A 27,924-nucleotide genomic window follows, 5' to 3' on the forward strand; every position below is an offset into this window, starting at 1 on the left:
CTGTTTATAGCAAGACTGAAGCCCTGAGTGGATTATTTGTAAAAGAACTGAATTTCTACCAGAACTGTATTAAACGTGTATAGAAACAGAAAACATGGCTCATCAATAATTCAATGAAGGGGAACATTATAAATAGTTCATGCCGTGTGGAGCAGCGAAAAAGAGCTGTGTGTGATTTCTCGTGTCAGATAAGGTCAGTGTGTGTGTTGACGAGAAGAGAAACGCACACGTGCAGCTGCATGTTAGTTTAACGGCACATTTGTACGAGGCTGTTAGCGGGTTGTATTTGAGACTTAATCAGATATGATTTCTTAGGGAATCAAATAGTGTACTTAACCTTACAAAAAGTCCACTTACTCTTTCAGAACACATATTTGCGCCCTCATATCAGACATTTTCTTAAGACCACTTAAGACAAACTTTAACTCCTTTAGTTGCTCAGAACTGATTTATTCCAACATTTTTACGGCTTTCTCAGCTTCTCCAAAGACTGACTCCTTGTCACCCTCTAGAATATTAAGGTGGATCAGACAAACAGTTTAATATCAGCATTGTCAGGTGACATTTTAGGTAAATGGAGTTCAGCTGTGGCCTATCCTGGCTCTGTTACCTGGTCACAAAGGCTTAGTCTGCCAGAGACAATACAGCGCTGAAATAAGGCCAACTTTTAAATAACTTACTCATAGTCATTATTGTACATTTCCATTTCTCACATTCAGAACACATTATCATTGTATATTGTAAAGCTATCGACACACACGTCCACACACACAAGAGCACTCACTGTCTCATTCTGTAATATGCTCAGCTGTGACGAAGCAATTACAGTCAGAGAGTGTAAACAGAGACCTTTTAACCGTCTGTAACACTGTCTGCAATAACTATATATTGGCTCAGTTTTATGTTCCTGGAACAAAGTATGCAGGTAAATACTGTATGTGGTTGGCACATGATGAAATTTTATAGTGAGAATTTGGAGATAAGGCATTGTGTAGCACAAAATGTACTCCTTAAAAACTTTTAAACCTTAAAAACTCATCTGAAGAATTGCTAATACCCAACAGCTGCTGAGAGCTGTACACAGATTAAAGCCATATATTGAATTATAGAAATTCTTAATAGAAATTCTATAAAGTTTTATTTTTCTCATTCAGTACTACAAATTGCCCGAGACTGCAGTGACCTTGAAGACACACCAGGCACACAGCGACGTTCAAACATATGTAGAACATGTATTTGTGAATGTGCCACAGCTCTGCGGGAACACAGTCGCTGCTCTCACACACAGCTACAGTATATATGTACATGTCATTCTCAAACATACTGGAAGTGTTTTCTGAAGGTTGGCACCAGCCTGTGTCTCCCTCAGGAGTCCCATCCCAAGCCAGATGGCTGCCGGCATCATGCATCCAAGCCTGCCATGCTCAGCCTGGCTGCTTCCAAAGTGATGATGATGGTACACCATCACAGATTCAAACACCCACTAGGCCCCGATCAGCTGCTTGCCTCCTTTTAATACTACCATATCTCTTTGCACCGCATGTACTATGTGCTTATACGAGCTAGCACACAAATAGTACTGGTACTATGTGTTCAGATTCACATGTGCGTATGCATCTTACACATGCATGTTTCAAACCCACTGAACAGTGCAACATGACTAATCTGATCACAAGGTATCGCAATTTGTGTCAGTTCACTGTTAAAAAAAGTATTGTGTTGGAATATTTAGTGAATATAGACACATTTTTAAATTTGTAGTTGATAAAGATAACAATAATGCTATTACATTAATATAGTTATATACAAATTATTGTCTGACAACTGAGTAAATAAATAAAATGACATGATTACCTATAACTGTATCTTCTTGTAATTTTAGTTATTTTAACAATCTAAATATTGTATTATGCTACTAACATTTTTAAATGCTAATTTAAATGCTAATGCTTATGGTTGTATCTGGTACTTTTTAAAGTAAGAAATGTTCCAGCCCTACACACAGTCACATACACACTCTCATATGGACGTAAACACACATTATTATACTTCACCTTCTTGTTCTCTTATTTCAAATGTATTAAATGGGTGAACTGTGTGATCCTGAGACTCCTTGCTGAAAAATAACCATTATGCCAGAAGCAGGAATTTAATCTTTTGAAATATTTCACTGTTTTCTTGTACCCTGCTTTATTTCTGTTCTTATTCAAATGTTTTGCAGTTCTCTTACATTATATAGATTTAGGTGACATGCCAGACGCATAAAATCTGCCCCTTGACACATCATTATTTAATGTGACGCTGTGGTTGTTTTGCTCCCTTGTCTCTCTTGTTTCAGTCGTAGTCAGGATGGATGTACACATGCACCCGCCTCCTCTTTGCACGTTTCAGTGCTCTTCTCCCTCCGTTTGCATTCCTCTTCCTCCTGTCTACATGCCTTAGTTGGAGACTGCTCGCTGTTGACACATTGATTGAATTGGCAATTACTTCTAGTTGAATCGCTGGCGGTTGACATTGCAACACAGGTACTCAGCCCTCTTGATTCAGTCTGCGCTCTGTTGATTTAGCGGCAACAGCAGGGGCGAGCATTTTAAAACCCCTGCACATAATAAGACAGCGTATTTATAAGAGGTGATACAGATGCAAACAAAAAGAGACAGAGATGGAGAGAGGGGTGTTTTTCTATTTGTGTGTGTGTGTGTGTTCTGTGTGTGTGGGGGGAGTCTTGTAGAAGAAGCTAATAGTTGAGAGTGTTTCTAATCCGTGTTGAGGGAGTGTAGTGATCCCCTTGAGTACGGTACTTAACCCCAACACCATTGTAAAGATCCACCCACACAAATAAGTGCCATCTGAGAATAGTAAGCCTTGTTGGATGATTAAACTAAGACAATGCCATTTTGACTTTGTCTGATAAAATATATTAGCGTTGAAGAGACTGTAATGGTGAAACAAAGGTTTTCCACCTAAATCCTGTATTTCTAAAGCAGCGGCACGTGTTAAATTTGAATTACATGAGGCATGTTTACCCCAAATCCATGCGCCACAGAGTACACCCTGATAAAAATGACTGTGCTGCAGTATGACAGGAAGATGATGTGATGTACAGCAATGACTGCTTCCTGTTGAGATTATGTGGCACCCAGCGCAGATGGCTCGCTGGTTCGGAGGCTTAAATGCCACTCACTCTCATCTCTGGGACCTTTGTGTTTGGCAGCAGTCTGTGGGCTCAGACCGAACTGGAGTTGCATACACTTTGACAAAAAACGATCTGCTGAGGGATCCAGCGGCAAAGCTCCCATTCCATGAACAAGCACAAGTGTTATCTTTTGTGCCTTTGAAGTTTTTTTGAAATTTTGTGTTTCAGCACTGTTTTGCCTGATTCTAAACCTGAGAGTGACAGGAAATAGAAGAGGGTGAGAGGAAAACCTACAGTTACTAGCACCTTTTGACATGGGGATTGCATTGTATGTGCCTTATTCTGCTAAGCCTCTGTGCACCACAAGTGTTCATTTTTCATGAGCTGTCTTTGAGGTCAACCTCGATCTGTTCCAAGCCCTGCCTGCACCTGCAGCAATATCAGCTCTTTTGATGAATGACTATCTGAGGAGCACAGTGACCATATTGAACTTGAATTAACCCCCCCCCCCCCCCTCCTGGTCCTTTTCAGCAGTTCTATCTTCAAATGCCCTTCCTCTCCTACCTTTTGAGTGAATGTGCTTTGAAGCCTACAAGGGACCTCAGCATTGGCTTAATCACCTCTTCAGAACTCATCATCTTCAAGGCCTGGTGGCTATGCTAACGAGCTTTAGCGATGCTCCAGGAGCCCGTGGCGGTGCCGCGTCTGTCCTCGCTGTCAGAGCCACAGAGGTGGGCCGGAGCAGTCCTCCCACCCCTGCTACTGGACCCTCCTGTCTCAACACATTATTTCACCCGCTTCATCGGTGCTCCCGCTCGCTCTTCCCCGAAGCACCTCAGGCATGCGACTACTCCCTAATGCTGGCATTAGGAAAGAGGGAGGGGGGGTTAGTTGAGTGTGTGCGCTACGCTTAGAGGCTGCAAATACTAAAAGGCTGCCGACACAAATGTGAGATTATAGAACGGAGACGTGTGGTTGTATGTCAGGGGAACACACACCAGAAAAATAACACACACCAGACAGAGGGAGAGTTATAATGAAAGGGAGCAGGAGATTGAGAGACAAAATGAAAGAGATAAAGCTCACTGATCGCTAAGATATTACATTTAACCCCTTGCTAATCTTCTCAGTGCTGCAGCTGTCGGGCAGCAGTCGAGATGATCAGATCAGTTTGTGAGGCTCTGACTGCTGCTCTGTACAGCGACCTCACAACAATAACAACAATAGCAAAAGTAGCAATAGGAACATTACACTCAGCCAGAGAGATGGTCCTCCCACTGCCTCCATTAGTGAAGACACTGCCAGTGCAGTTTACTGCTGGGGGTGTGACACAACAACCACAGGAAGGGTAATACTTCCTAATGGGTTCACGTGGTCACTGTTGTTTACATTCTAAACACCTTATTTCAAAAAACCAACACATACTCTTCAACGTCAGTTACCGTTTTGAATGCTGGATTAGTGATCCCTGTGCTTTTTATACCAGTGAATGAAATATACTTTTAAGATGCAGCAGAGGTGTCTGATCAATCTACTTGCTGCATTTTAAACTTAATTAAACTTAATTCTAAACCACTTACGACTCATCACATGGTGTGCCACCCTTTCATCCTTCCATTAACAACTCTAATGGTTAAAATGACCACAGTTTTTTTTATGGACCTGTCTGCCTCCTCACTTAAATAGCTCCCATATGAGTTGATGTAGTCCTGTATTATCAGTAATAATATCAACAAATGATGTTCAAATCAGGTATTAGACAAGTCCAATATGGCAGCCAGCTCATTTTTAAATGAAATTTCTCTTGAGTAAATGTTGTCACGTAACAAGCTCTTATTGTTTTTTCTCAAACAGCTCCTTACTATGAGTGATGGAGCCGTACATGAACACAATGTTTTCTGCCAAAGTTAAAAATGCTTTTGGTTATGTCACATGTGAGATTTCTATAGTGGGCGGGACTCATTTCGAAAAACGTGACTATGCATTTACGTGCAACAATCAGGATTTAGCAACAATCAAATCAAATGTGATGACAGCTGTGGGTTGTTTGCTCATGTTGCCAGGCAACTGTCAATCAAATCTGATCAAACTACCCACACAGTACTGGGGAAGTGATTAGCATGCAGTTTTAAGCTCTTATATAAATGATACTTAAGGGTGTTCTTTGCTACAAAATTGACTGATGCGCATTCAGTAATGAATATTTAACATGATACAGAAATATTTAAAGATCCCCTCCAGTCATTTTTTAAAACATAAAAAATCCACCACTAGATTAATAAATTGTGTCTGACTTGGTTTTTTTTTACAAAAAAGTTAAATTACCCTTCTTACCGTTGAATATGCAAATACGGTTGGTTTCAAAAGTTTAACTGCTGGACACAAGATGCATCCTCCTTTACTGAAGAGTCCATTATTAGTGTTTGTGCACTGGAGGCCTCAAGTTTCCGTGTCACACTTGTGTAATTTGAATATTTGACCATGATTGGCTCTAAACTAGTTGTGAGGTTACAAGTGAAGTGACAAGAAGAAAAATATATTTTTGAGGGGAGTGAAGCTTTAAGATTGGACATTTTTTAAATATTTTCAAGGTTTTTAAAGAATAGTAATCGTCCAGAAGACTAGTTAATCTGTTAATGTAAATCAGACATTGCCTGACAACTTACTTGTTGATGCCCAGACTTGTACCAATGAAGGTGTCATCTGACTAGGCTCTCTTGATAGGTTGCAGCTTGAGTAACTTGTCTGAAAGATAAATGTGAGATACATGAATTGTATTTGCTTGGCTGCTAGCTGTAGATTTGCCTGCCAGGAATATTAGAAACTCATCTCAAATAAAACAGGGGCGAGGAGACAGCCCGATTAACTTGTCCTGGGGACAGACATATGTGACAAGGCACATGCCTTGTTTGGGCTCGGCTGCCAATCGTAGTGTAAAATAGGTTTGTTTGGTTGCAGCTTCATTAACATTTTGAAAAGCAGATGTATGTTTAGAGGTTTGACTTTTGTTTTTGCCACTGCCTTTATTTGGTTTTTGCCTTGGAGGATTTTTGCAAAATGCAAATCTGACTCTTTGGGAGTGAGCAAATTACCCATGGCAGCACCCGTCCTCTATATAATGCTGTTGACAGACTATACTCTTATTGACCTGTGCATACCTCTGACGTCAACTTACTCAGCTACGTTGGGATTCTGTCTTATTGTCTTGCTGACAATGAAGTCTGTATGCTGATCAAAGCCTGCAAAGGTGGAGAACAGTGAATGAGGAAATATGACTGTGTAATCGATGAGGTAGGAAGGTGCAAATAAGAAATATCAAAGACTTCTTGTTATATTGACTACATTGGACAGTTTGACCACAGAGAGAGGTGCATTCACTTAAGTAAGCTGAGCTGTGTGTTGCCACTGGGTGCTTTTAAATAAGATTGCAGAGGGATAAACACTGCAATTCATCTTGAATATTCTCAGGGCAAATTAGCAGAGCTGGGCTAAAAGGCTTACCACAAAAAAAACTCTGGAAAGAGTCAAATACCACTTTGCCGTCAGCCCAACAGACCTCCTTTGAGTGCAGTCTTACAAGTTCTGAAGTGTGTGAAGAGGGATATTGGATTGTTCTTGTCCTTTAGGTAAGACTTCACTTCTTTGAGTGATGGAGGAGGTGAATCCACAGAATCTCCCTTAAAGATTTAGTTATATTTAGATGTGGTGGAGGCGATGGATTAGGGTTATTATATGTTTAGCATGGTAATTTAGTGCCCCATATACAGTATATGATATACTCTATAGTGTGCTGTGATAATGTATTTTTTTTTAACTAGGAAATAAAAAGCATATACAATAGCATAATATATGAAATTTATGTAAAAGTGGGGTCCAAAAGAATGAAAATACTTTCTGTAACTTGGTCTCACTCTGTGGATTTAAATCATTTCTGCAGCAAAAGTATGCTCTCTCTTCTGTGTGCAGATGTTTTGGGGTATTTTATTTGTGTTTGTTGCTTTAAGTCATAGTTCAGCTATTTTTGTGGTTTTAGGCAGCTCTTGGGTGGTTTCAAGATGACATTTAGGTTGTTTTTTTAGGATACAATATTACATAAATTGAAATTATATTCAAGATTTTGTAATTTAATTTCGATTTAATTTTTATTTTGTGACATATTTTGTGTGATCTGTTTTTTTGTCTGTAACTCACTGTTATTGTATTGCTGCCTATCATGTCCATGACATTCTTGAAAAATACATTTAAAATTAAAATAAAATCTTTCTTGGTTAAATAAAGGTTAGATTGAAAAATATCAAATTGTAAAATTGCACCACCTAAGCTGTATGATTCTTGCTGATTTTTCCAGTGGAGAGGGATGCTGATGCCTTTACAAATTAAAAACTGTTAAACATTTAACAAACGCTGCAAAAAAGAATTAAAATATCATTCACCAGTCTGTGTTTGTGACATGACAGAATGTGAGGTTAGAAACATACTTTTAAGGACAAAATGATCTTGTGGCACCACTTGGATGTCTTGGTGCTTCACAGTGTTTTATTTATGTAATGAGAGCCCCCCTACTGAGGTGGGACACTCAACAACTGGCCCGTGTACAAGCAGAGGGCACCTGTTGTCTGTGTTGAGACAAATAGAAACAGACAGAATACGTAAATAAAGAGCAGAAAACATGACCTGACCCTGTGCTACTGCATCCCTGGAGGGACAGCAGAGACACACACACACTTAACGGCAGATGACACACTGTTGTCCTGCAGCAACACACTCTGCTGGAGAGATTGTGAATCCAACTCAGAGGAAAGTTACTTCACATGTGACTGGAACTAATGGTAATGTGCTTATTTGTTCACATTAGTTATGTGATATTCGAGTGTGAAATTATGGTTTATGCTGACCAGTAATTTCTCTATGAAAGAAAAATCATCATTAACTTGGTTATACATGTATTTCCTCTTAGCCATGTTGGTGGCGTCATGCTATGGATAGTCAGTATTGGTCTACAAGACAGTCGGTCAGATGGTCCACCACTTTGGTCCAGACTAACATATCAACAGCTAATGAATGGATTGCTATGACATTTTGTGCAGACATTCAGTAATTAATTAGGATTCATCTTCCCAGAAGATGAATCCTAATTACTTTTCATCTAGCACAATCATCAGGTCAAATTTTTCAATAGTGTTTAGTGCTAATTAGAAAATTAGCTAACATTAAAACCTGCTAAGAATAGAATAGAACAGAATAGAAAGCCTTTCAGAAGTTGATAGTCGGAAGTTGATAATTCCAAGTCGGTATTCCCAACTTCCAATCTAAATGTGTCCCAGTGCATCTGCTTGGGAAAACATGGACGCCCACAGCAAACTGTACGTGCTGGGTTTCATTCCAACCCAACACTACAGCAGCTGATTTAACAGATTAGCACACTTTAAAAGAGACGGGAGGACTGGGCTAGTGCCGCATGCTCAAAAAGACTTCTATCAAGCACAAATCAACTGAATGGAAATAGAAATATTTCATATTATAATACTCTATACTCCATATTATTGTGACGTCAGGTGTGTTTCTGTCAGTGAACTCAGGCTAGATTGATCTTGCCTGAGTTTCCAATGTTTCATTGCACTTTTCCGTGTCTGAGGTCTTTTTCTTTTTTTTTTTCAGTTCTGAGTACAATTTATTGCAGCATTTATTGTCATTGCACATTTCCAGTACAACGAAATTGGTTTTGCAGCCCTGAAACATTAATAAACCACACATCAAGGTATAAAATATACATTTAAAAAAGAAGCAGTATAAATATAAATAAATAACAAAAAAAGCAGTAACTAAAATTGTAAATTGTCAATTAGAAATGATATAAAAAATAATATATAAAAGAGTATTAAAAATAGCAGAACTCAGTTTTTTTGTATCTATTGCACATGGGCAGACACTTGTAAGCAGTTATTGCACATGACAGACAATGTAAATGTTGTGAATAAGGTTATATTGCACATGAGCAGTCAGTGATGGCGGTGGTTTATTTTATGAAATATGCTTTTAGGTAGATCAGAGCTCGACACAGGTAATGAAGGTTGGACTTGGATGTGCAGAAACTTGTATGCTGTGTTTTATGCAGAGACGTACATATTCCCTCAAATGCTTTACATTCAATTCTACATACACTATATTTCACAGCTATACATGCAAAACCTGCTGTACTTTGGAGTTATTTGCCTCACACAATTTTATCAAGTGATCTTTCTACTCCTTGGGTTTTCCACTTAAGAGACTGCTGTAATTTCTGATATGTTTATATTATTTTCAGTTCAGAATAGCTATTCTCTGAGACAACATTCTTTACTCTTTGTGGCCTTGCTCAGATTGATAGTAGTTGGTAGTTGTGAGCTGATGTGATGTTAATCGAGTAAAAATAATTTCAGTTACAACTCAGTGAACGACTTGTGTGAGAACCAGTGACCCTGAGTCGTCGTATTCTGCTATTTCATTCAGAATAGTGTGGAGATATTGCATATTTGGCCCTGCAAAACTCCTTCTGATGATCATCTTACTATAATTTTATATTCATCTTTAATGCAGTGGGTTGAACTATATATGAGTGGCTGTGACTGTGGTTGAGTCCTGCTTACTCAGTGGATGATCCTTCATTTCCTCTCTAATCCACAGGCCTGACCACGTGTCCCCATTGAAGGAGTCCCAGGGGATTGACCTATATACCTGCTGACTCTTGCTGACCTGTCACAGCCGTGGTGTGGCGTGGCACAGTCTGGCACACTGCTGTGACATGTGCTCGCTCACGCTTCGCACTGTGCACTTGGTAGTCTTAAACCACTGTTCATTCAGACAGTGAATAATAGAGATGGATACAGTGGATTAAAGGGCTATGGGTTTGATACACCGCGCTGCTCTGCTGATCTTTGATTCTTATTCAGAACATTACTGCACTGAAAACAGGATTTAATACAGTGAGTATGGTTAGTTAGTCAGTGGATTTTATTCTGACTGAATTAAAATTTTGCTACTCTTGAAGCACACATTCTTGTTTGCGTCTGTACTTTACATGCTGTGTGTTTAGATGTTTCTGAGCTCCTTAACTGCTATCAAACGTGTCTCTGTGTCCGTGTGTTTGGGCGCCAAACTGTGCGTGACATATTTCTCCACTCACCTTAAACTCACCCCGATCACACCTGCTTGGCAGCGAGCCCCTGTGCACGTGGTAGTTAATAATTCACCTCTGCTCCCCTGACCTTCACTTATTACAAATTAATTATGATTTCCTCCGTCGTATGCCTCATTAATCTCTGTGAGACACGGAACGTGAAGGATTATTATGATGATATCTACTATTGCTGTTACACAGCTATCCCCCTGAATTCAGGCCTTTGTTCTTACTTTGAAGGTTGACACGGCCGTCGCTTTTGTTGTGCAGTGTCAAAAATAGTTCAAACTCAGGTAATGACGAGGGCTGTTTTGATGGGAGAGATGTGAAAGCCACTGTTGAATTAATTTGGGATAACTAGTGTAAGAAGAAGAAGAAAAGACAAAGTTTGACATTTAGAAGTAAAACTTTATGGGAAAGGATTACACTTGATGTGTGACTGTGTTGCTGCATATGCTTAATGTAGACATGCACTGCTGCAGTCCTGCTTTAATTGCTCATTTTCCTCACAAGGAATCTGTATCTGTTTTTGTGATTTCTACTGTGGCATGAAAACTACCTCTCAGTTTTTATTTGATTTGATATTTTATATGATCATTTGGCATCCTTCACTATGTTCTTACTCTACATATTAAATGCTTTATCCTCCACTGATACAGGATGCTATAAAACACCAACATTTTAAAATCTTGAACCCTTGTTCTTGAAAGTCTGCTAATGTAAATGTAGGAAGTGATCTTCATTCCAGTCCTGGTAATGAGCACCTCAAATATTATATTATAGTGAGGTAGGTGACTGCGTTTAATGGCAGCTGACATTTCTTGCTCACAGCTTGTGGTCTGGTTACTGGCAGAGAAACCGTGCGGGGGACAGACTCGTGCTGTGAGTTGACTGACAGTAAGCAGGGAATACTGAGGTTACAGGCAGTATGTCTGCTTGCACATGTGTTAGTACACAGCATATCCAGATATACTGGTGCCATGTCTGTATGCATGCAGAAATAAAGTGGGACAAGAGGGGGGTGTGACTGTCACCACCAATTGCGCAGGCAGTAAGGGCTAAGATGATGTTAAAATGGTTGCTGTTAAATATGCAGCCCACTCCAAGTGCAATATTTAGCATGACGCTTGAATCTGACCCTGTTTGTTTTTCTGCTCTGTGCGTTCATGTTATTCTGTGGGCGTGTATGCTCCCACGGGACTCCATATCTCTCTATGAAATTCTGCACTCTCTGGCTCCCTCCATGGGTAGGAAGTGTAAAAGCTTTCCACAGTCACATTCCCTCAGCAGTTCTGTCATCGCTGCACCTTTTTTTCTAAATGTTACTTTCATGCATTGTTGCATTTATTGGGTAGATCCAACTATAGAGAGGTGTTTGCAATTTGTGATCAGGATTCTGTATGGAGCTGTTGAGCAATGTGACCTTTGATTTAAGCCCTGTAGAGAAAAACATGTGAGGTGCCTTCCAGTATTTTAAAGTTAGATCATAGAGTCCACTGTGGGTGTGACCTCTACCCGGAGGAAATGCTTCCAATCCCCCTTCCTCAAACTATTCAAGAGAGACTGTACATAGCTGCCTTCCAGCTAGAAGGTGGAGTCACTGGCTCCAAAAGATCCACTGGGAGTTGTAAATTTATGCAAACATCATACCGACATTGCTTTAATATTGTAAGACAAAAAGTATGACAAATAAGATACATAACTGAAGCACTACACGTGTAATTTACTGCCTCACATGCCCATGTTGTTTATCACATTAGGTGTACCAAGAGCCAATTTTAGAACAAATATGTGACACTACTCTATGTCATGTTAGTTTGAGGAAAAACGTTTATAGATCTGTCTATAATTAAATTACTGCATAGAGTTATCAATAGTTTTCATCAGAGAAACCTATTGGATCTTTTTTAAAGTTTAATGCTTTAGTGCATCCACATTCAATCAATTTCAAACATTTTTTGAAAACTTGTATTTATTACTGTTATATCTGATGTGGAGCCTTGTACTGTATTGTGATTTTAACTTGAAGTGTGTGATTTATTGATTAGCAGAAAAAATACAAAAAAAAACCCAAAAAACAATCATGGCAGTTTGAGATCCTCCTTTGAACCACACTCTGGAAGACCATTCTGCAGGAGGTTGCATTTTATTTTTTCCTGCTCTGTGCAAGATGCCTCTTATACCTTTTATACCCTGAAGGATCTGCTACTTTTGAGTGCTTGCTCTTTATGCCCCATTAAATCTAAGCAATTTTTGCCTTTATTAGATCCTTCCAAATTGAGGGAGACAGTAAACATGGCTGGATTTTAATCCAAGATGCTACATTCCTTAATCAAATGAGCCACCAAGAAGCCTCATCTAAGTGCTTTTAATTCACATACCTGCTTCTAGCCTCAGTTGTCATTTGGGGTTTGCAGTCTGGATAATTAATATACTTCCCTTCATGGTTCTGTAAGTGTGCTGCATTACATAATTAGATAAATTTATATCCAGCCACCACTGCACATGTACAGGCACATGCGCAGTTCTGCACATATTTGCATGCGCCCTTTCGGGTTGCACACACATACACACACACACATTGTGTGAGTGATCAGGGCTATAATGTCTAGGCAAGCTCCTCTGAGAGTGGGATCAATCTATGAGAATGGGATCAATCTCTCTGACCTTTTCCTTGTGGTAACCTGCAGTGTTCAATCTCTCATTATTTTGACAGTGAAAGGGCAGCTTTTCCGGCTGTGTGCTGACTGAATGGAGCATCACTGTACTGCTGGTGCTCACAGTATCTACTTATGCCAGAATCAGGTTCACTCTCTAACTGCTCTTTCAACTTCACTTTGTACTTTGTCAACTAAAAAGCAAAAATCCCCAAAACAGAATTTACATTTGCTATTGCGTCAAAAGCACCAAGCAATTTGTCTCCAGCTGTTTCATTTTACAGTTCAAATATTGTGGGCACCAGGGTCGTCCTGCAGTGCTTACAGTCATTTTCTGGGTAAATGGTGTAATATCTACTGTAGAGAATGTACAACAGTGAAATAAGACAGTAGCTCCAGAGTGCACTTCCTCATGACTTTAAGATATGTATTACTAATTATGTCATGAGAGCTTAAATGTAACACTTTATTTTACATTTTCTGGAAATTGGCATTTAAAGACTAATTTTTAGGATATTTTACAGAAAGAGTGGTACGATTTGGTACAAATTATGAGAAAGAAACAGAGAAAAAGTGTGAAGTTGGTTTAGTTGGCAAGTACCCACTCAATAGATTTGTTAATTTGCAAAAAATCTCGACAATTCTTTAACAGACAGAAAATATTTAGTTTGTGTGTCAAACCAAATTGCACCAAAATTCTTTGTAAAATTTCCTAAAAACTTACTCAGACAATCTCCGTACAATTAAAGGACCTGTAAAATAAAGTGTTACACACCACAATTAAGAAAAAACAAATAAATGAAAAACACATATGACAAAAATATCTTCACCAATTCGACAACACATAATCAGCATAATAATTTAGCAAACACTACCAAATACAGAAACCAGTTGCAAATACAGACAACATTAAACTGAAATAAAAATAAAATAACATAAAATATTTTCTGTAAGCTTAACATACATTTTCTATATTGGTTGTGTTTGCAACATGTTTCATTATGCTGCATATATCCACAGCCTCCGTTAAATTATTCATTTTCACAGACACAGAATAGATAAACAGTAGCTATGACTAGTTGAGGACATCAGAGAGGCCATGTAGTTGTCACTTTATTGGACAGAACAGCAAGGTCAGTTGACTTTAGCTTTTCTTCTAACTACTCAGTTCTACTAAAGGGTCAAATAAAATGTGAACTGTTACATTTGATGTATTGAGTTTTTGATTAGATATGCAATAAACCAATCGGTGCTAGGAGGTTTAGTGATGTTAGAGACTATTAAGATGAAGGATGTCCATCAAAAAATATTTGTTCTGTCAAAATTTCCTCAAACACGACCTCTGTTGTCTCATCACATGCTGCAGTGGATAAGAACAGACACCAAAGGCTCCAAATGTAATTGATAGATTAGACAGTTTGTTGTCTTGTCAGCTGCATCTGAGTTACAGTTCAGAGCCAAGGTTAAGTACACTCTCCACTGAGCAGACAAGTTAACCTCCTGCCTCTTAATGAGGTTACCAATATACTAACAAGATGATCTCACCAACAAGCTGAGCCTGCTGCTGCTATACAACTGTGCCACACACACATACAGTAGACCCGCATACACCACTGTTCATAAGTGTTAAAAAATCTTATCATACTATTTTCTTTTTGAGGAAAATTTTCCATTACTTGTCACTTTTGAAGTTTTAGCTGTACTTTAATGTCTACGTATTGAGCTGTTGAAGTGCTGTTCTTCAGTGGGCAGTTTAAGAGTAGACGGGGGATTGCCACAGTGAATTGGTTGCTCTGTTTTCAGGGTGCATTAAAGGCCTGTGTCAGAAGTGCAGAGGCTCAGTCTTTTACACTGACTTGATTTTCTCTACATAGTCTGTGTAGAGGTGGGAGAAACACTGCCCACATCGCGCACTGCTGTACAAGCTAAAGCACTCTACATGAATAATTTGCTACTCCCAGCTCCGGTTTGGCCTTGCTCCTCTCTCCCTTTCACCCACGCAGTGATGTTATGCTGATTCAGGAGCAAAGATGGGAGTTTGGCAGTGCCAACATGGCAGGAGGAAGCTGCTCTATGGAAAGAGAAATGTTCATTAGTATCTCATTTAGTTGTTTAATTAGATTCTGCTTTTATGAACATGCCCAAAAAAGTAGTAAAAGCAGGTTGGATGTGGTTGTGAGGAAGTTGGAAATGAGGCAGGATTTCATAGGCTGGATATTTTTAGAAGGGATGATTATGTGATCATATGCATACATGTGTACATACATAGCAGGTCTTCACTTTCTATATTGCATCATAGCTTCAGTAGTTTTCTGTCCCATTGTGCACTAGCTGGCCAAAAACACACAGACGCTTGTCTCTGACATTTTTTTTTTTTTTTTGTACATGTGAAAGAAGCAGCACAGATGGCTAGTTCTGAGAGTGCTGCACCTGTTTATATATAGCTTCTCAGTAGAGCACTTGAGAGAGATGAAAACAAAGCAAGTCTGTCTGTTTGGCATGCCAATGGCTCCATCCGGGCGTCGTGGTCTCAGTTGAGAGAACAGATTCCTGTAGGATTTGGGCATGTTAAGAAATGTTTTATCTTGAATGCAAAAATAGCATCAAGAAAAATAGCATGTTACATAGATTTCAAATTTAGCCACCATATATGTCTTTACCATGTCGTATTTGGTTTTGGTAGTTGTACTGTATTTGGTAATGTCAATTTGTCAAACTGCGTGGGTGAAGTTATAATTGGTACAGTTTTTACTGTCCTTGAAAGTTTTTTCAACCTGGCCAAGTGTTTGCCAGGCTCTTATTTTATCTCCTTTGATGCTGAAGCTGCCCACACTAAGGTTGCTGCAGCATTATCCTTGCTGAACTGCATATTTTCACAGCATTCATGGATTAAAATATTCAAATGACATCATTTCTAAATGAGAGAGTTGCATAATTTATCACTCATGTTGCATAAGGGCTGTAATTGAGTTGTTATGATGTTCCATGTATGCTGTGTTCCAACCATCAGGAGCACTGCTGTGTTATTCTATTGATCACAAGCTACATGAGGTGTACTTTCGTTTTTACTAGTCTCTGCAGATTGTATAATGAAACAATGGATGTCTACGGGCATCATAAAGCTGATGTTATTGGGATTTTTTTACCCTGACATCAAATCAAATGAACTCAAGAGGCTGAGTCTCACCACTCTTGTTGACCTAATTTCAATCAACAGCAGGGAGCTGTTTTTGGCAAACTAGCTCCATAAACTCAGGTGAAGACATTATTTTTTCTCTGAGTTTGTTGAGACAAAAACCAAAAAAAAAGAGTAAAATGGCCAGGGAGTGTGGGACTCTCTCTGCTGAAAGTGTAAGTTGACAATATGTCAGAGCAGTGTATCTGTCACTTTGTTTTTTTGAGGTACTCCTGCCCTCTAATGGGCAGAAATGCCCTGTGGAGTTTACTAGCAAACAAACAAAGCTATGTTTACAGTCAGTTCAAATGTTCTTTCCTCATAAAACATTTGCAAAACCGATTTTTGGAGAAGTTGTATCCTGCACTGTTAACATCCGTGTTTGCTGGCTACCAGTCTTCTTCCCTGCCTATTGCTGTTGCATTGCTATTTTTCTTGGCACATTGCTGCAATTAACTCAATTGATGAAATAGCATAAAAGCATTGGCAGGAATGTGTATCTTGTCACATCCTCTTGAGCATGAGATACAAACTCGCTCTATGGTGCTACTACCAGTCACAAACTCCACAGGGCACATTTACTGCAGCTTTAAACATCTTAATATGCACAGGCAACTTTCACACCTCTTTTCGCAGTCTGTCCAATGATTCTCCAAAGATGATGAACAGCCTGATCTCAATGCAGATATTTCAACTCTGATAGCAAAATATTTATTTGTGAGCCTGTTTGTAAACAAAGGAAAACGTGCTATCTACAGTGCAGTGCTACTCATGTAAAAAGCCCTTTTTGTATGATTTATTAATTTCAGCATTTATTTTTAGCAATAATAACAAAATATAGTTAGTATTACATTTTTGCTTATCATCAACATTCATTATTCCACTAGCACTTTCTTCCTCTTTTTTCATCCTCTTCTTCCTCCTCCTACTCCTCCTCCTCCTCCTCCACCACCTCATCTTCCTTTTTCATTTCTCTCCTGGTAGGTTTTAGCTGTAGCTTTGTCTCCTACCACCCACTAACTATTATTTGTAGATTCTTTTGCCTTCATAAATCAGTTTTACAAGACAGTAGAAGAGGTCTGTGATTGTCTGTCATTCACTGCGGCTAATGAGCTAAACAGTGTTTTCTACAAGAACCCAGAGGACACACAAGGAGCCCTGAGAACAACAAATAATCAATCTCTTACTCACACACACAGACACCCTGATCGATTTCTCCACATACATTTTAGTATAACGTGTAAAAGAAGACAGACTGTGTCCTACCTTCAGACCGTATCACTGAAGTTTTGTCTGTCAAACGCTGGTCTCTGGGGTCTCTAGATTAAGATCTCTATCATGCTGTTAGGATGTTCCTTGCTGACTAAACGATTGTCACTCTCTGACTATCTCTCTTTGTCTTGCTTGTAATGGAGGCTTTTCTCAGTCATTTATATTGTTCCAGCGGATAACTCCCTCTTTGTCAGACATTTGACAGAAGTGACAGAATCCCAATAACTCCTACTAGTACTGATTGTATTTGATAGTTGTAATATTTAATGGCATTTGAAAAAATAAATAATTTATTATTTATGTCAGCTTCTCTGGCATCTTGACTGTTAGGGCTGCAGTAAAGATGTCCTCTGATATAGTCATTGAACACCTGCATAGTTTTTATTTATTAGCTGATCCTGAGATTGTGTGTGAATTCCATCTTCTGTATTTATGCTTTTGACGTCAAAGTATGACGCCAATAAAAGAAATGATTGATTTGGTAGATGGTAATTGGCAATAGAGGTGTTTATGAGGTTATTTGTTTTATTGAATGCGTCTGTGACACAATAACACTGCCTCTTTAAGCCTTAGGCACAGATGATTATCGCAGAAAAGGAGGGCTGGGTTACAAACATGGTGCTACCATCTCTCTTTTCAACTTTCATAACCTGTAATATAACCATTTTTTTCCATTGAGCAGTTTCATCGATCTGCTGCATTGACCTGAAATTGAATCTGTTCGTGTTAATATCCTGTCTTTGATGGGTTTTGATCTAGATGTTAACTACCTCCAAAGATAGGGTTCAGTGCAGATAATTGTGAAGGACGAATCCTACTCATGCAGATACAGGGGTATTCTGAGGGCTCTGTAGAAGGTCTAATGATCATTGCACCTCTCCAATCTAATATCAGATGTGTTAATTAGTATTCACACAGCACTCTTCCTCTGGGTACCCTGTTTGAGAGTGCTTAATGTTGTCAAATGATTAAGTCTTCTCGAAGAGATGAAAGGCCTTGTTTGGACAGGCTTTCAAATATTCAGTTTTTCAGACTTGCTGTACTTAGTCCTTGGCAGTCCATGACCGTTTATAAAGCAACAACTTTCTAATTCAATTTATTTAACTAACAGACATATTTATATCCATTCAATCATCTTAGAGTAGTACAATAATGTGTTGACACAATGTTGAGCATATTTTATGTATTTAGAGTCAGATTGTCACCCATTTAAAGGGTTTCCCATTTGGTTTACTCATTGTTGGTACCAGCTGGAATCCAGGTGACTCTAAGAAAACTCTGAGTGTGAAACTTATGTTTTGCTGATGTACATGAATAATAGAGTTTGATACAAGAAACCATGTGCTTTTTACTTATATGTCAACATTCCTGATTGCTGTTGTCTTTGTGTTTTTTTGTTTCAGAAGAAAGAATGGCTGTGCTTGAACTGCCAGACGCAGCGGGCTCTGTCAGGAAGCTTGGGAGATATTCCAGCTCCTGTCACACAGCCATCGGGATCCCCCCGGGCACCTGCTGCAGCCAATCAACAACCACCTCAGCAGAAAGGGCCCAGTCAACTTTCAGGGCCTAGGCCCACAGGTCCTGAACAACAACAGAAACCACCGGGTCCCCAAGTAAGTGGCCCTGTGTCTCTTATGAAACAGGCTGGGCCTGCCCCTCAAACCAAGGGGCTAAGCCAAGCTTCCCCTCAAACCAAGGGTTCTGCCCAATCTGTTCCTCAACCCAAAGGTTCAACTCAGTCACCTTCTCAAACTAAGGGTCCAACACAATCCTCAGCTCAGAGTAAGGGACCTGGTCAAATTAAAGGTCCCAGTCAGTCACATGCTCAAAGTAAGGGCCCTGCTCAGGCCGCTAACCAAATAAAGGGCCCGAGCCAGGCCAAAGGGCAGACTCAGACAAAGGGATCTGCTCAGCCCTCTGCCCAGACTAAGGGTCCTTCTCATCCTTCTGGTGCCAAACCTTCATCTACCCCTGGTAAAGCAGCATCCAGTTATGCCAAGGGGTCTCCCACCCCTTCAAAAACAGCACCTACTCAGTCTAAACCCACAGGTAACAACCAGACACGCAAACAGCCGCAGAGCCAGGAGAAGACTAAGGTCACCTCTAAATCTCTAAAAGAAGACATCAAGGCCTCACCAAAGAAGGCACTGTCAGAGACTGTCACTTCACCAAGAGACATGAAGATAGCTGAAGATGCACAGAAGTCAAGACACCATGAAGTGAGCTACCTGCAACCTCTTCGCCTTCACTTGTTACTCTTGATTCACCATTTTGATTTTTTTTTTGCTTTGTTCGAATAATTGTAACCATTTCTCAGAATCATCATCGCCAATATTGTCATCATCATCATCATCATCATCATCATCATCATCATCATCATCATTATCATTATCATTATCATCATCAGTTAATAATAATTTTAATCTTTTATTCCACATCACTGTTGTCACTGTTATGAGATCATGATCTCGATCTAGTTTTTTTCTACTTCTTCGTCCTCATCTTAATCATAATTTTTGTAGTTTACACATTTGTTTTCTGTTTTTACAATTGCTCTTTTCTAAGATCTTGTTCTTCTTATTTCTTCTTTACTTCCGCTACCATCATTGTCATCATTCCAACATCACATTTAATCCACAGCACTACCAAAGTTAATTAGTAGTAGTTATCATCAACCGGTACTATTACCACTATGTAATAGCAGTTATTGCATGTAAGTGTTTCATAATAACATCATCACTTGTTTATCAACAATTAATTATTCCTACTTTCCTTTTCTTCATCATCATAATGTTATCATCACAGTCTTCATTATCATCATCATCATCCTTACCATCATCATCGTCGTCATCATTGTCTCAGTGGCCATTCCTCATCTTCAGCCTGTTCCCCCATTTCTCCCACTTGTTTTGTACACTTCTATTTTATTTGTATCAAACACAAGCTTTTTGTTTAGTGTGACACTTCGTGATGACAGTTTAAGCATTCTAAGCATGTTCGTTATTCTTCAGCGGTTCGAAGAATGCAATGTAGAATGCGTCAAAGATGGCGATCAAGCATGTAACCAAATGACATTTGTCTGTAGATGTTTGTATGTTCAACTGTCTATTTTATTCACTTTGTGTGTCAGTGTATTTATCATCTGTTTGAACATAACATTGAAAGGCAAACTCAACCCACATCAATAGAATATGGTCAATAGTTTTAATAAACTACAAAATAAAATTGTATTCACAAACAAAACAAAAACTCTGATCAGGATTCAGACTGATTATCCTGTTGTGCCCTTTCTATATTTGCAAAATGTAATTAAAAAATGTATAAATGTTGCTTGGTTGTAACTGTGTACAAAGTCAAATTTGCTTGATTTCTAAAACCAAAATGCAATACACAGTAAATATTTGGGTTGATTTTACGTTTAAGTGTTACTATATCTGGTTGTTTGATTAAGGGTTGGTTCTTTTCAATGTAATTATTCTCTAATATCTTAGTATTAGAGACTATTTCATCTGTATTAGGTACAGTGCATTAATTTTACTCCCTATTATCTAAAAATGCTCATAAAAATGTCACTGCTGATGAGTTTGATGAAATAGTGTGATACAAGCTGTGCACCAAGGCTTGTAATAGACCTTACCATGAGTAAATTTAGGAAAAAATAATGATTTTTTTTGCATCTGACCTCTCTCCTCCTTTTTCTTTCTTTCTGTAGGATTCCAACAAATCAAGTACACAGAGTTTAAGCGACACCGGCTACTCCTCAGATGGGATCTCCAGCTCTCAAGGCGAGATTACAGGCCAGATCCAGGAAGAAGGAATCAAGCTCAATGAAAGAGGTGCTTCCATTCCCTCAGAAATCACCAAGCTAGAGAGCTCCATGAAGCCTCTACTAGAGTCAAAGACTGCCTCAGACCAGAAGCACAGGCCACATTCACTGTCCGTTGGACAGGAACGGGATTACAATCCTGATGATGATGCAGCAAGGGATGAATCAGAGGATGACCTCAGCTGTAAGCTTCGCCATGATTATGTGGAAGATAGCAGTGAAAGTGGTCTCTCACCATTGCCAGTGAGACAAAAGAAGACACATAAGGATTTAACAGATGAGGAGTTCATGAGGAGGCAAATTATGGAAATGAGTGCTGATGAAGAAGAGGTGGAAGAATATGGAAACCAGAAAACTAAAAGGGCACATAAAACCAGTGGGGATTTGAGCAAAGAGAGACGACGACTCTCTCACCATTCTAATAGTTTTGAGGATGACACCAAGGTTTCAGAAGGTGTTTATAAGGCAAATGAAGAAGAGGATGTTGTAATGGCAGGAGGCCTTCGGCGCTTTAAGACCATCGAGCTGAATAACACCAACAGCTACAACCGAGACATGGAGCTCAGTACTGAGCATGACCTACGAGAACCAGAGCTAGAGATGGAGAGTCTGACTGGTTCTCCAGAGGAACGATCGAAGGGGGAATATTCATCCACTCTACCTGCCACCACTCCCAGCTACACCTCTGGAACATCTCCCACATCTGTGTCATCAATGGAGGATGACAGCGACAGCAGCCCTAGTCGAAGGGCAAGACTAGAGGAAGCAAAGCAACAGAGGAAGGCTCGACATCGCTCCCATGGGCCACTGCTGCCCACTATTGAGGACTCATCTGAGGAGGATGAGCTCAGAGAGGAGGAAGAACTACTTAGAGAACAGGAGCAGATGAGAGATCTAGAGCAACAGAGGATCCGAAGTACTGCTCGAAAAACAAAGAGGGATAAAGAAGAGCTACGGGCACAGAGACGCAGGGAAAGATCCAAAACTCCCCCCAGTAATCTCTCTCCAATTGAGGATGCATCACCAACAGAGGAGCTGAGACAGGCTGCTGAGATGGAGGAGCTTCACAGATCTTCATGTTCTGAATACTCACCTTCTATGGACTCTGAAGCAGAGGGCTTTGAGATGATTGGTGGAAAGCTCTACAAATCAGGAAATGAATATAACCTTCCAACTTTTACATCGCTCTACTCCCCTACAGAAAAGACAGCAGCATTGTCACCATCTGATAAAACACTAAAAAGTGCAGAGGAGGTCTATGAGGAGATGATGAAGAAAGCCCAGCTCATACAGAGACAAGGACAAATGGTTTCTCAACAGAAAGGTGCCTCTCAACTTGACAGTAAACAACATCTTGAAGCAGGAACTGTCTTAACCCCTGGCTCAAGCCCTACCCAGGTTACTGCACCTGTTTCCTTCTCCACAACTGGGAGTGACCCAAGAATCCCTGGAATTCATGCAGCACAACATCTATCAAAAGAAACACAAAATAGGATGATGACACAGAGTGCCAAAATTGAAGGTGTTGTTGGAGTTGCCACAACCAAAGCCCAAGTCAGTCAGACTGCCACAACTCGAAATGCAGGTAGCACAGTGTCTGCCAGCAACAGAACAGGCTCCCAGAGGCCAACACAGGCATCACCCGACCCTGGAGCATCTTCATTAACCTCCAAAGTCTTCTCCCTTTTCAAAGGCCCTAGCCCCCCAGTCTCCCCCACCACTTCTCCTGCACAAAGCCCAACACATACACCGTCCGTGCGACCCACTGGTGGTAGCGGCAGGCAGTTGCCATCCTTGCCTGGTGGTCCAACATCAGCTGCAGCTTCCCATGGAGCTCAGGCAACTCAAAGGGCAATTTCACCACGTCTTGCACGACAGCAGTCCTCTCAAGATTCACCAGTGATGGTGATAACACTAGGCTCTGAAACAACTAGTCCTGCCAAGCCACTTACTGTAAATTCATCTACTTCCCCTTTGTCATCACCAACACAGGTCAGCTGTAAAACCTTGTATAGCTCCCAGCCCCCTTCAACAAGTTCCCCAACATCACCACAAATGCATCCATCACAACAGTCTCCTAAACATTCTTCACAGATGGCTCAAAATGTTGAAAAAGCAACTGTTGGTATTAGCACCACAACTGCACATAGTCGTGGATCAATTTCTATGGAAAATATATCTCTATGTAAAATCTCAAATATTCCAGGCACTTCAATGGTTGTGGGCCAGGGCCAAACACATCCAGGTACTAATGTGGTGGATCTGAGAGCCCCAATGAGGCCTGCCCCAATTATAATGACAGACCAAGGGATGGACCTAACATCCCTGGCCGCTGATACAAGAAGATACTCTTTAGGAGCAGAGCAGCCATCTAGTCGACACACAGCAGTGCAACCTCTTATCATGAATTTGAATGCACAAGAGCAACCACACATATCTGTATCAACACCGACAACAGTTAGTGTCACAGTAGCAGGATCTATGTTCATGTCCCAACCCAAGCAACCAGTTGTGTATGGAGATCCTTTGCAAAATCGTGTAGATCTGGGGCAGGGTGTTGGATCAGCAGTGTGTTTAACCCAGAGTAAGCCAACAATTACAGACCCCTCTATTCCCAAAATTGACGCCTGCCTGGAGAACCTGGGTCTCCAACAGCAGCAACTGCAGTTACAGCAGCAGAAGCTCCTGCAGCAGCAACAGCTTCTTGAGCAACAGCTCCAACAGCACCAACAGCAATCCTCTTTTGCTCGTTACAATTTAGCTAATCAGGTCCAGCCATTGCTGATGAAAAAGGATCTTGTAGTGAGCCAGACAAGCAGTGCCCAGCCTGTAGTGACTGCTAGTGCCATTCCTAGAGTAGCTCCACAGTCAGTGTCTGGGGCTCCTGCTTCTAATGAAATCTATGGTGGAGTTGCCTTAGAGCTACAAAACAAGCCGACAGTAATGAACTTGTCCACAGGCAAACCCCATGTTATGATGGTGCAACTTGATGAAAGTAACACATCCCAGGCGGGCACAGTGACTCAGTTGGTGAAGCGAGAGGAACCTCCTCCCCCTCCTCAGGTCTTGGATCTCACTGGACAGATCAAACCAGAAAACCAAGTGGCTTGTTGTGATGTTGTTTACAAATTGCCCTTTGCTGGTTCCTGTACAGGGTCATTCACTCAGAAGCCTACAACAGTATCCTCAGATAAAAACCCCACCACTGAAACCTCTCAAGCAGCCCATTCTCCCCATCCACCTCACTACAATGTCAGCCAACAACAACAGAAGCAGCCTCAAGCTACACAGGGAGTAACAGAGGAACATAAACCATATCAACCACCCATAGTCCCCTCAGGAAGAATACAACCTTCGATGTCTGATACTAATCTGCCTTCCATGAATGATGCTAGTCAGTATCAGAGTAATGTCCAGGGAGGTCTGGCAGTAGATCTTAGCAGCATGAATCAGGCTTATGATGGTGCATACCTTGGCATGGGAGCACAGTATGGATCTTACACAGACTTGCGTCACCAAGGAGATTTTGCAGGCCCCTCATTACCCCTTCGCCGATATGGCTCCATGTCAAATATCAATTCTGAACATGCCTACAGTTCACGTGACCTAACAGGATCACAGGATTCCAACCTGGCTCAGTACAGTGCAACCACTGCCAGGGAGATCAGTCGGATGTGTGCAGCTCTTAACTCAGTGGACCAGTTTGGGAGTCGGTATGGAAATAACCCTGAATTGGTACCTTATGGGGCTGGAAGGGGTGGGCCTTTAGGTAGGCTAAATCTCCAGCAAAGCTTAGCATCAATAAGAGCAAACCTACTGTATGGCCCAGATGGAAGACCAACGGCAAACAGCCAAACCCTAACAAACCTAATTAATGCTAGACAAGCAAGTATACGCGCCTTGTACCCTGCTGCTATGAGAGGAGGTGATGGCATGATATATTCTACCATAAACACTCCCATAGCCTCTACCTTGCCAATTACCACCCAGCCTGCCTCTGTCCTGCGTCCCATGCCTAGAGGCATTTACAGACCATACCCAACAGGTGTAACTGCTGTACCATTGGCTAGCCTCACCAGGTTGCCTCAAGTGGCTCCCAGAATGCCTCTGTCCACACAGGGACCATATTCCTACCCTCCTCCAAACCAGTATCCTACTTCAGCCACACCATCAGGCAGTGTGCCCACTGCAAGCAGTTCACACCAGGAAACTCCCGTGTACCTTGGAAAGCCTTTAACAACAGTTGCTGCGCAAACAGCTACAACCATTCCACCAACCCAACCTGCAGCACACACAGGAGCACAAAATGTACCAGCACCTGGTATGCAAACCACAGGGGATCAACAGACAGACCGAACTCAACTTACCTCGCAGAGTGTTCCGTCCATCTCTCAAGCTCAAGGACAACCTCCAGCTGTCCAGCCAGTGCAAGCCCAAATGCAGCCACAGCAGTTACCAACTCAAACTGAACCTTTATCTTTGACTCAAACACAATCTCAAGTTCAACCCATCAGTAAACCTCAACCATTAGTTTTGCCACAGGGCCAGCCACAAGCAACAGTTACTGCCCTAGCACAAAGTTCCAAACTTTCTCCTCCCACTGATGCACAGAAAGGTAAGGAAGATGAGAGACTTAGTCAGCAACAAGAACACATGCTGCAGCTAGAGCGAGAGCGGGTTGAATTGGAGAAATTACGGCAGCTGCGCCTACATGAGGAGCTTGAAAGAGATCGTATGGAGCTTCAGCGACACAGAGAAAAAGAACAACTACTTGTTCAGCGTGAGATTCAAGAACTTCAGACAATCAAACAGCAAGTCCTACAGCAACAGCAAGCTGAACGGGAGACCCAGCTCATCATGCAAAGAGAGCAACTGGCCCAGCAGAGAATGCAGCTTGAACAAATTCAGTCTCTGCAACAGCAGCTCCAGCAGCAATTGGAGGAGCAGAAAAGGCAAAAGACAGCAGCAGTGGAGGCAGCAGCTGCTGCTGCAGCAGCAGAGGCGGCTGCAGCATCAGCAGCAGCAGCAGCAGCAGCAACATCTGCACAGGGTGCTATACAAGGGGTAGTTGTTGGAGGAGGGCCACCTCAAGGCTTTATTATCTGTGACCAGAGTGGTAGAGTTATTCAACAAGATGGACAGAGTGTTCAGTTTTGGCAGGATGGACAAGTGGTCCAAGCCGTGGTGGCTGCTCGACCTATTCATAGTTCTGCCTCTGAAATGTCTCTGAGAAGCAGTGACAAACAGGCTGATTCCAAGATTATGAAAAAGCAGAATTCTATGCCTCGGCTGAGGGATGGCTCAGAGGATGACTCTGTGAAGAGGATTACAGACAGTTGTGTGCAAACAGATGATGAAGATGGAGAGGACAGATTCATGAACAGACGCAGGAGAACAAGGCGTATTGCAGACTGTAGTGTGCAGACTGATGAGGAGGACCAGGCAGAGTGGGACCAGCAGCCAGTAAGGCGCAGGCGATCACGTGTATCAAAGCACTCTGAATCCAGTGGTGAGGCTAAATCAGAAGGGTCATCTAAAGTGGCTTCTGCAAGTATAGCTATTCAGACCACAAATGATTCGTCATGCCAAACAGAGCCTGACCAACTAAGCAGGGTTTCACCTGCGATCCATATTACCATGGCAGAGACCTCAAAGGTTGACCTATTACATTACATAGCAGCCCCTGAAAGGACCCACAAAGGAGAGAGTCTGGCCTGCCAGACAGAACCAGAGTCTCAGTCTCAGGGTGTGGTCGCCCCTCAGCTGAGTGTCCCTACAACTATCAGTCCATACTCCACAAGTCTGCATATAGTAGGTGCGAACACATCTGACCCAACCTCTCCTAGACTCCAAGGAGTTGCTAAGTTTGAGAGGAGGAAACCAGACCCCCTGGAAATTGGCTATCAGCAGCAACAAAATGAGTCTCAATCTCGCCAGCCCCCCAAATCTCCTCAGGTTTTATACTCCCCAGTATCGCCATTGTCTCCTCATCGCATGTTGGAGACAACATTTGCCTCCCAGGAGAAGCTTAACAAGGCCCATGTTACACCCCAGCAAAAGGCCTTTACTGCTGAATCACCCCAGCGCCACCAGACCCTACCAAGACCGATAAAAAGTGTGCAGCGCTCCATGTCGGATCCCAAGCCTCTCAGTCCCACGTCAGAGGATCCTGCCAAGAACAGGTTCTCCCCATATCATCAGCAAGCTTTGTCCAACAGTCAGGTACGATATCTTCACCTTTTCTTGAAACAGAAATTACCAGTTACAATAAATAGTATGATGATAATAATTACAAAAATATTAGGTAAATGTATCCAGAAGAAATATCTGTTTTTAGAAATGCAGCCCACCCACAAAATTACAGTATATATAGCCTTTTGATCAGCTACAACAAATATGTTTTTGCTGCTGATATATAATATGTAGTGATGTCAATTTTCACATTTAAAAGTATTTTTTACAAGGGATAATATGCTGTATGTTTTTTGTAGAAAAAATAATTAAATTCATCATTTATTTGTAATGCATTTGGATTAGAGGTCACACTGACATGACATGACATGGCATATGCAGGATGTCATAAAATTTGTCACATCTTTTGCACTTAAACTATTGTTTCATTATAAGGGCTACTATTGCCAAACCATATAAAAATAAATAAGTTCATTCCACATTTATAAGAACCAATTGCCATTTAGAGAC

At 41.0% G+C, this 27,924-nt stretch overlaps 1 protein-coding gene across 6 annotated transcripts in view; it reads left to right on the forward strand.

Annotated features, from left to right (window-relative positions):
- Positions 1-27,924, forward strand: part of bsnb (bassoon (presynaptic cytomatrix protein) b) — a 67,548-nt gene that overhangs the window by 28,524 nt on the left and 11,100 nt on the right. For all 6 annotated transcript variants that reach the window (XM_044347836.1, XM_044347837.1, XM_044347833.1 and 3 more), the window contains exons 4-5: positions 18,800-19,009; positions 21,109-27,444. In XM_044347836.1, coding sequence (XP_044203771.1) covers positions 18,800-19,009; positions 21,109-27,444 — 6,546 coding nt within the window. The remainder of the gene's footprint in view (positions 1-18,799; positions 19,010-21,108; positions 27,445-27,924) is intronic.

Source organism: Thunnus albacares, chromosome 4, assembly GCF_914725855.1.
Source record: "Thunnus albacares chromosome 4, fThuAlb1.1, whole genome shotgun sequence".
NCBI classification, from domain to species: domain Eukaryota; kingdom Metazoa; phylum Chordata; class Actinopteri; order Scombriformes; family Scombridae; genus Thunnus; species Thunnus albacares.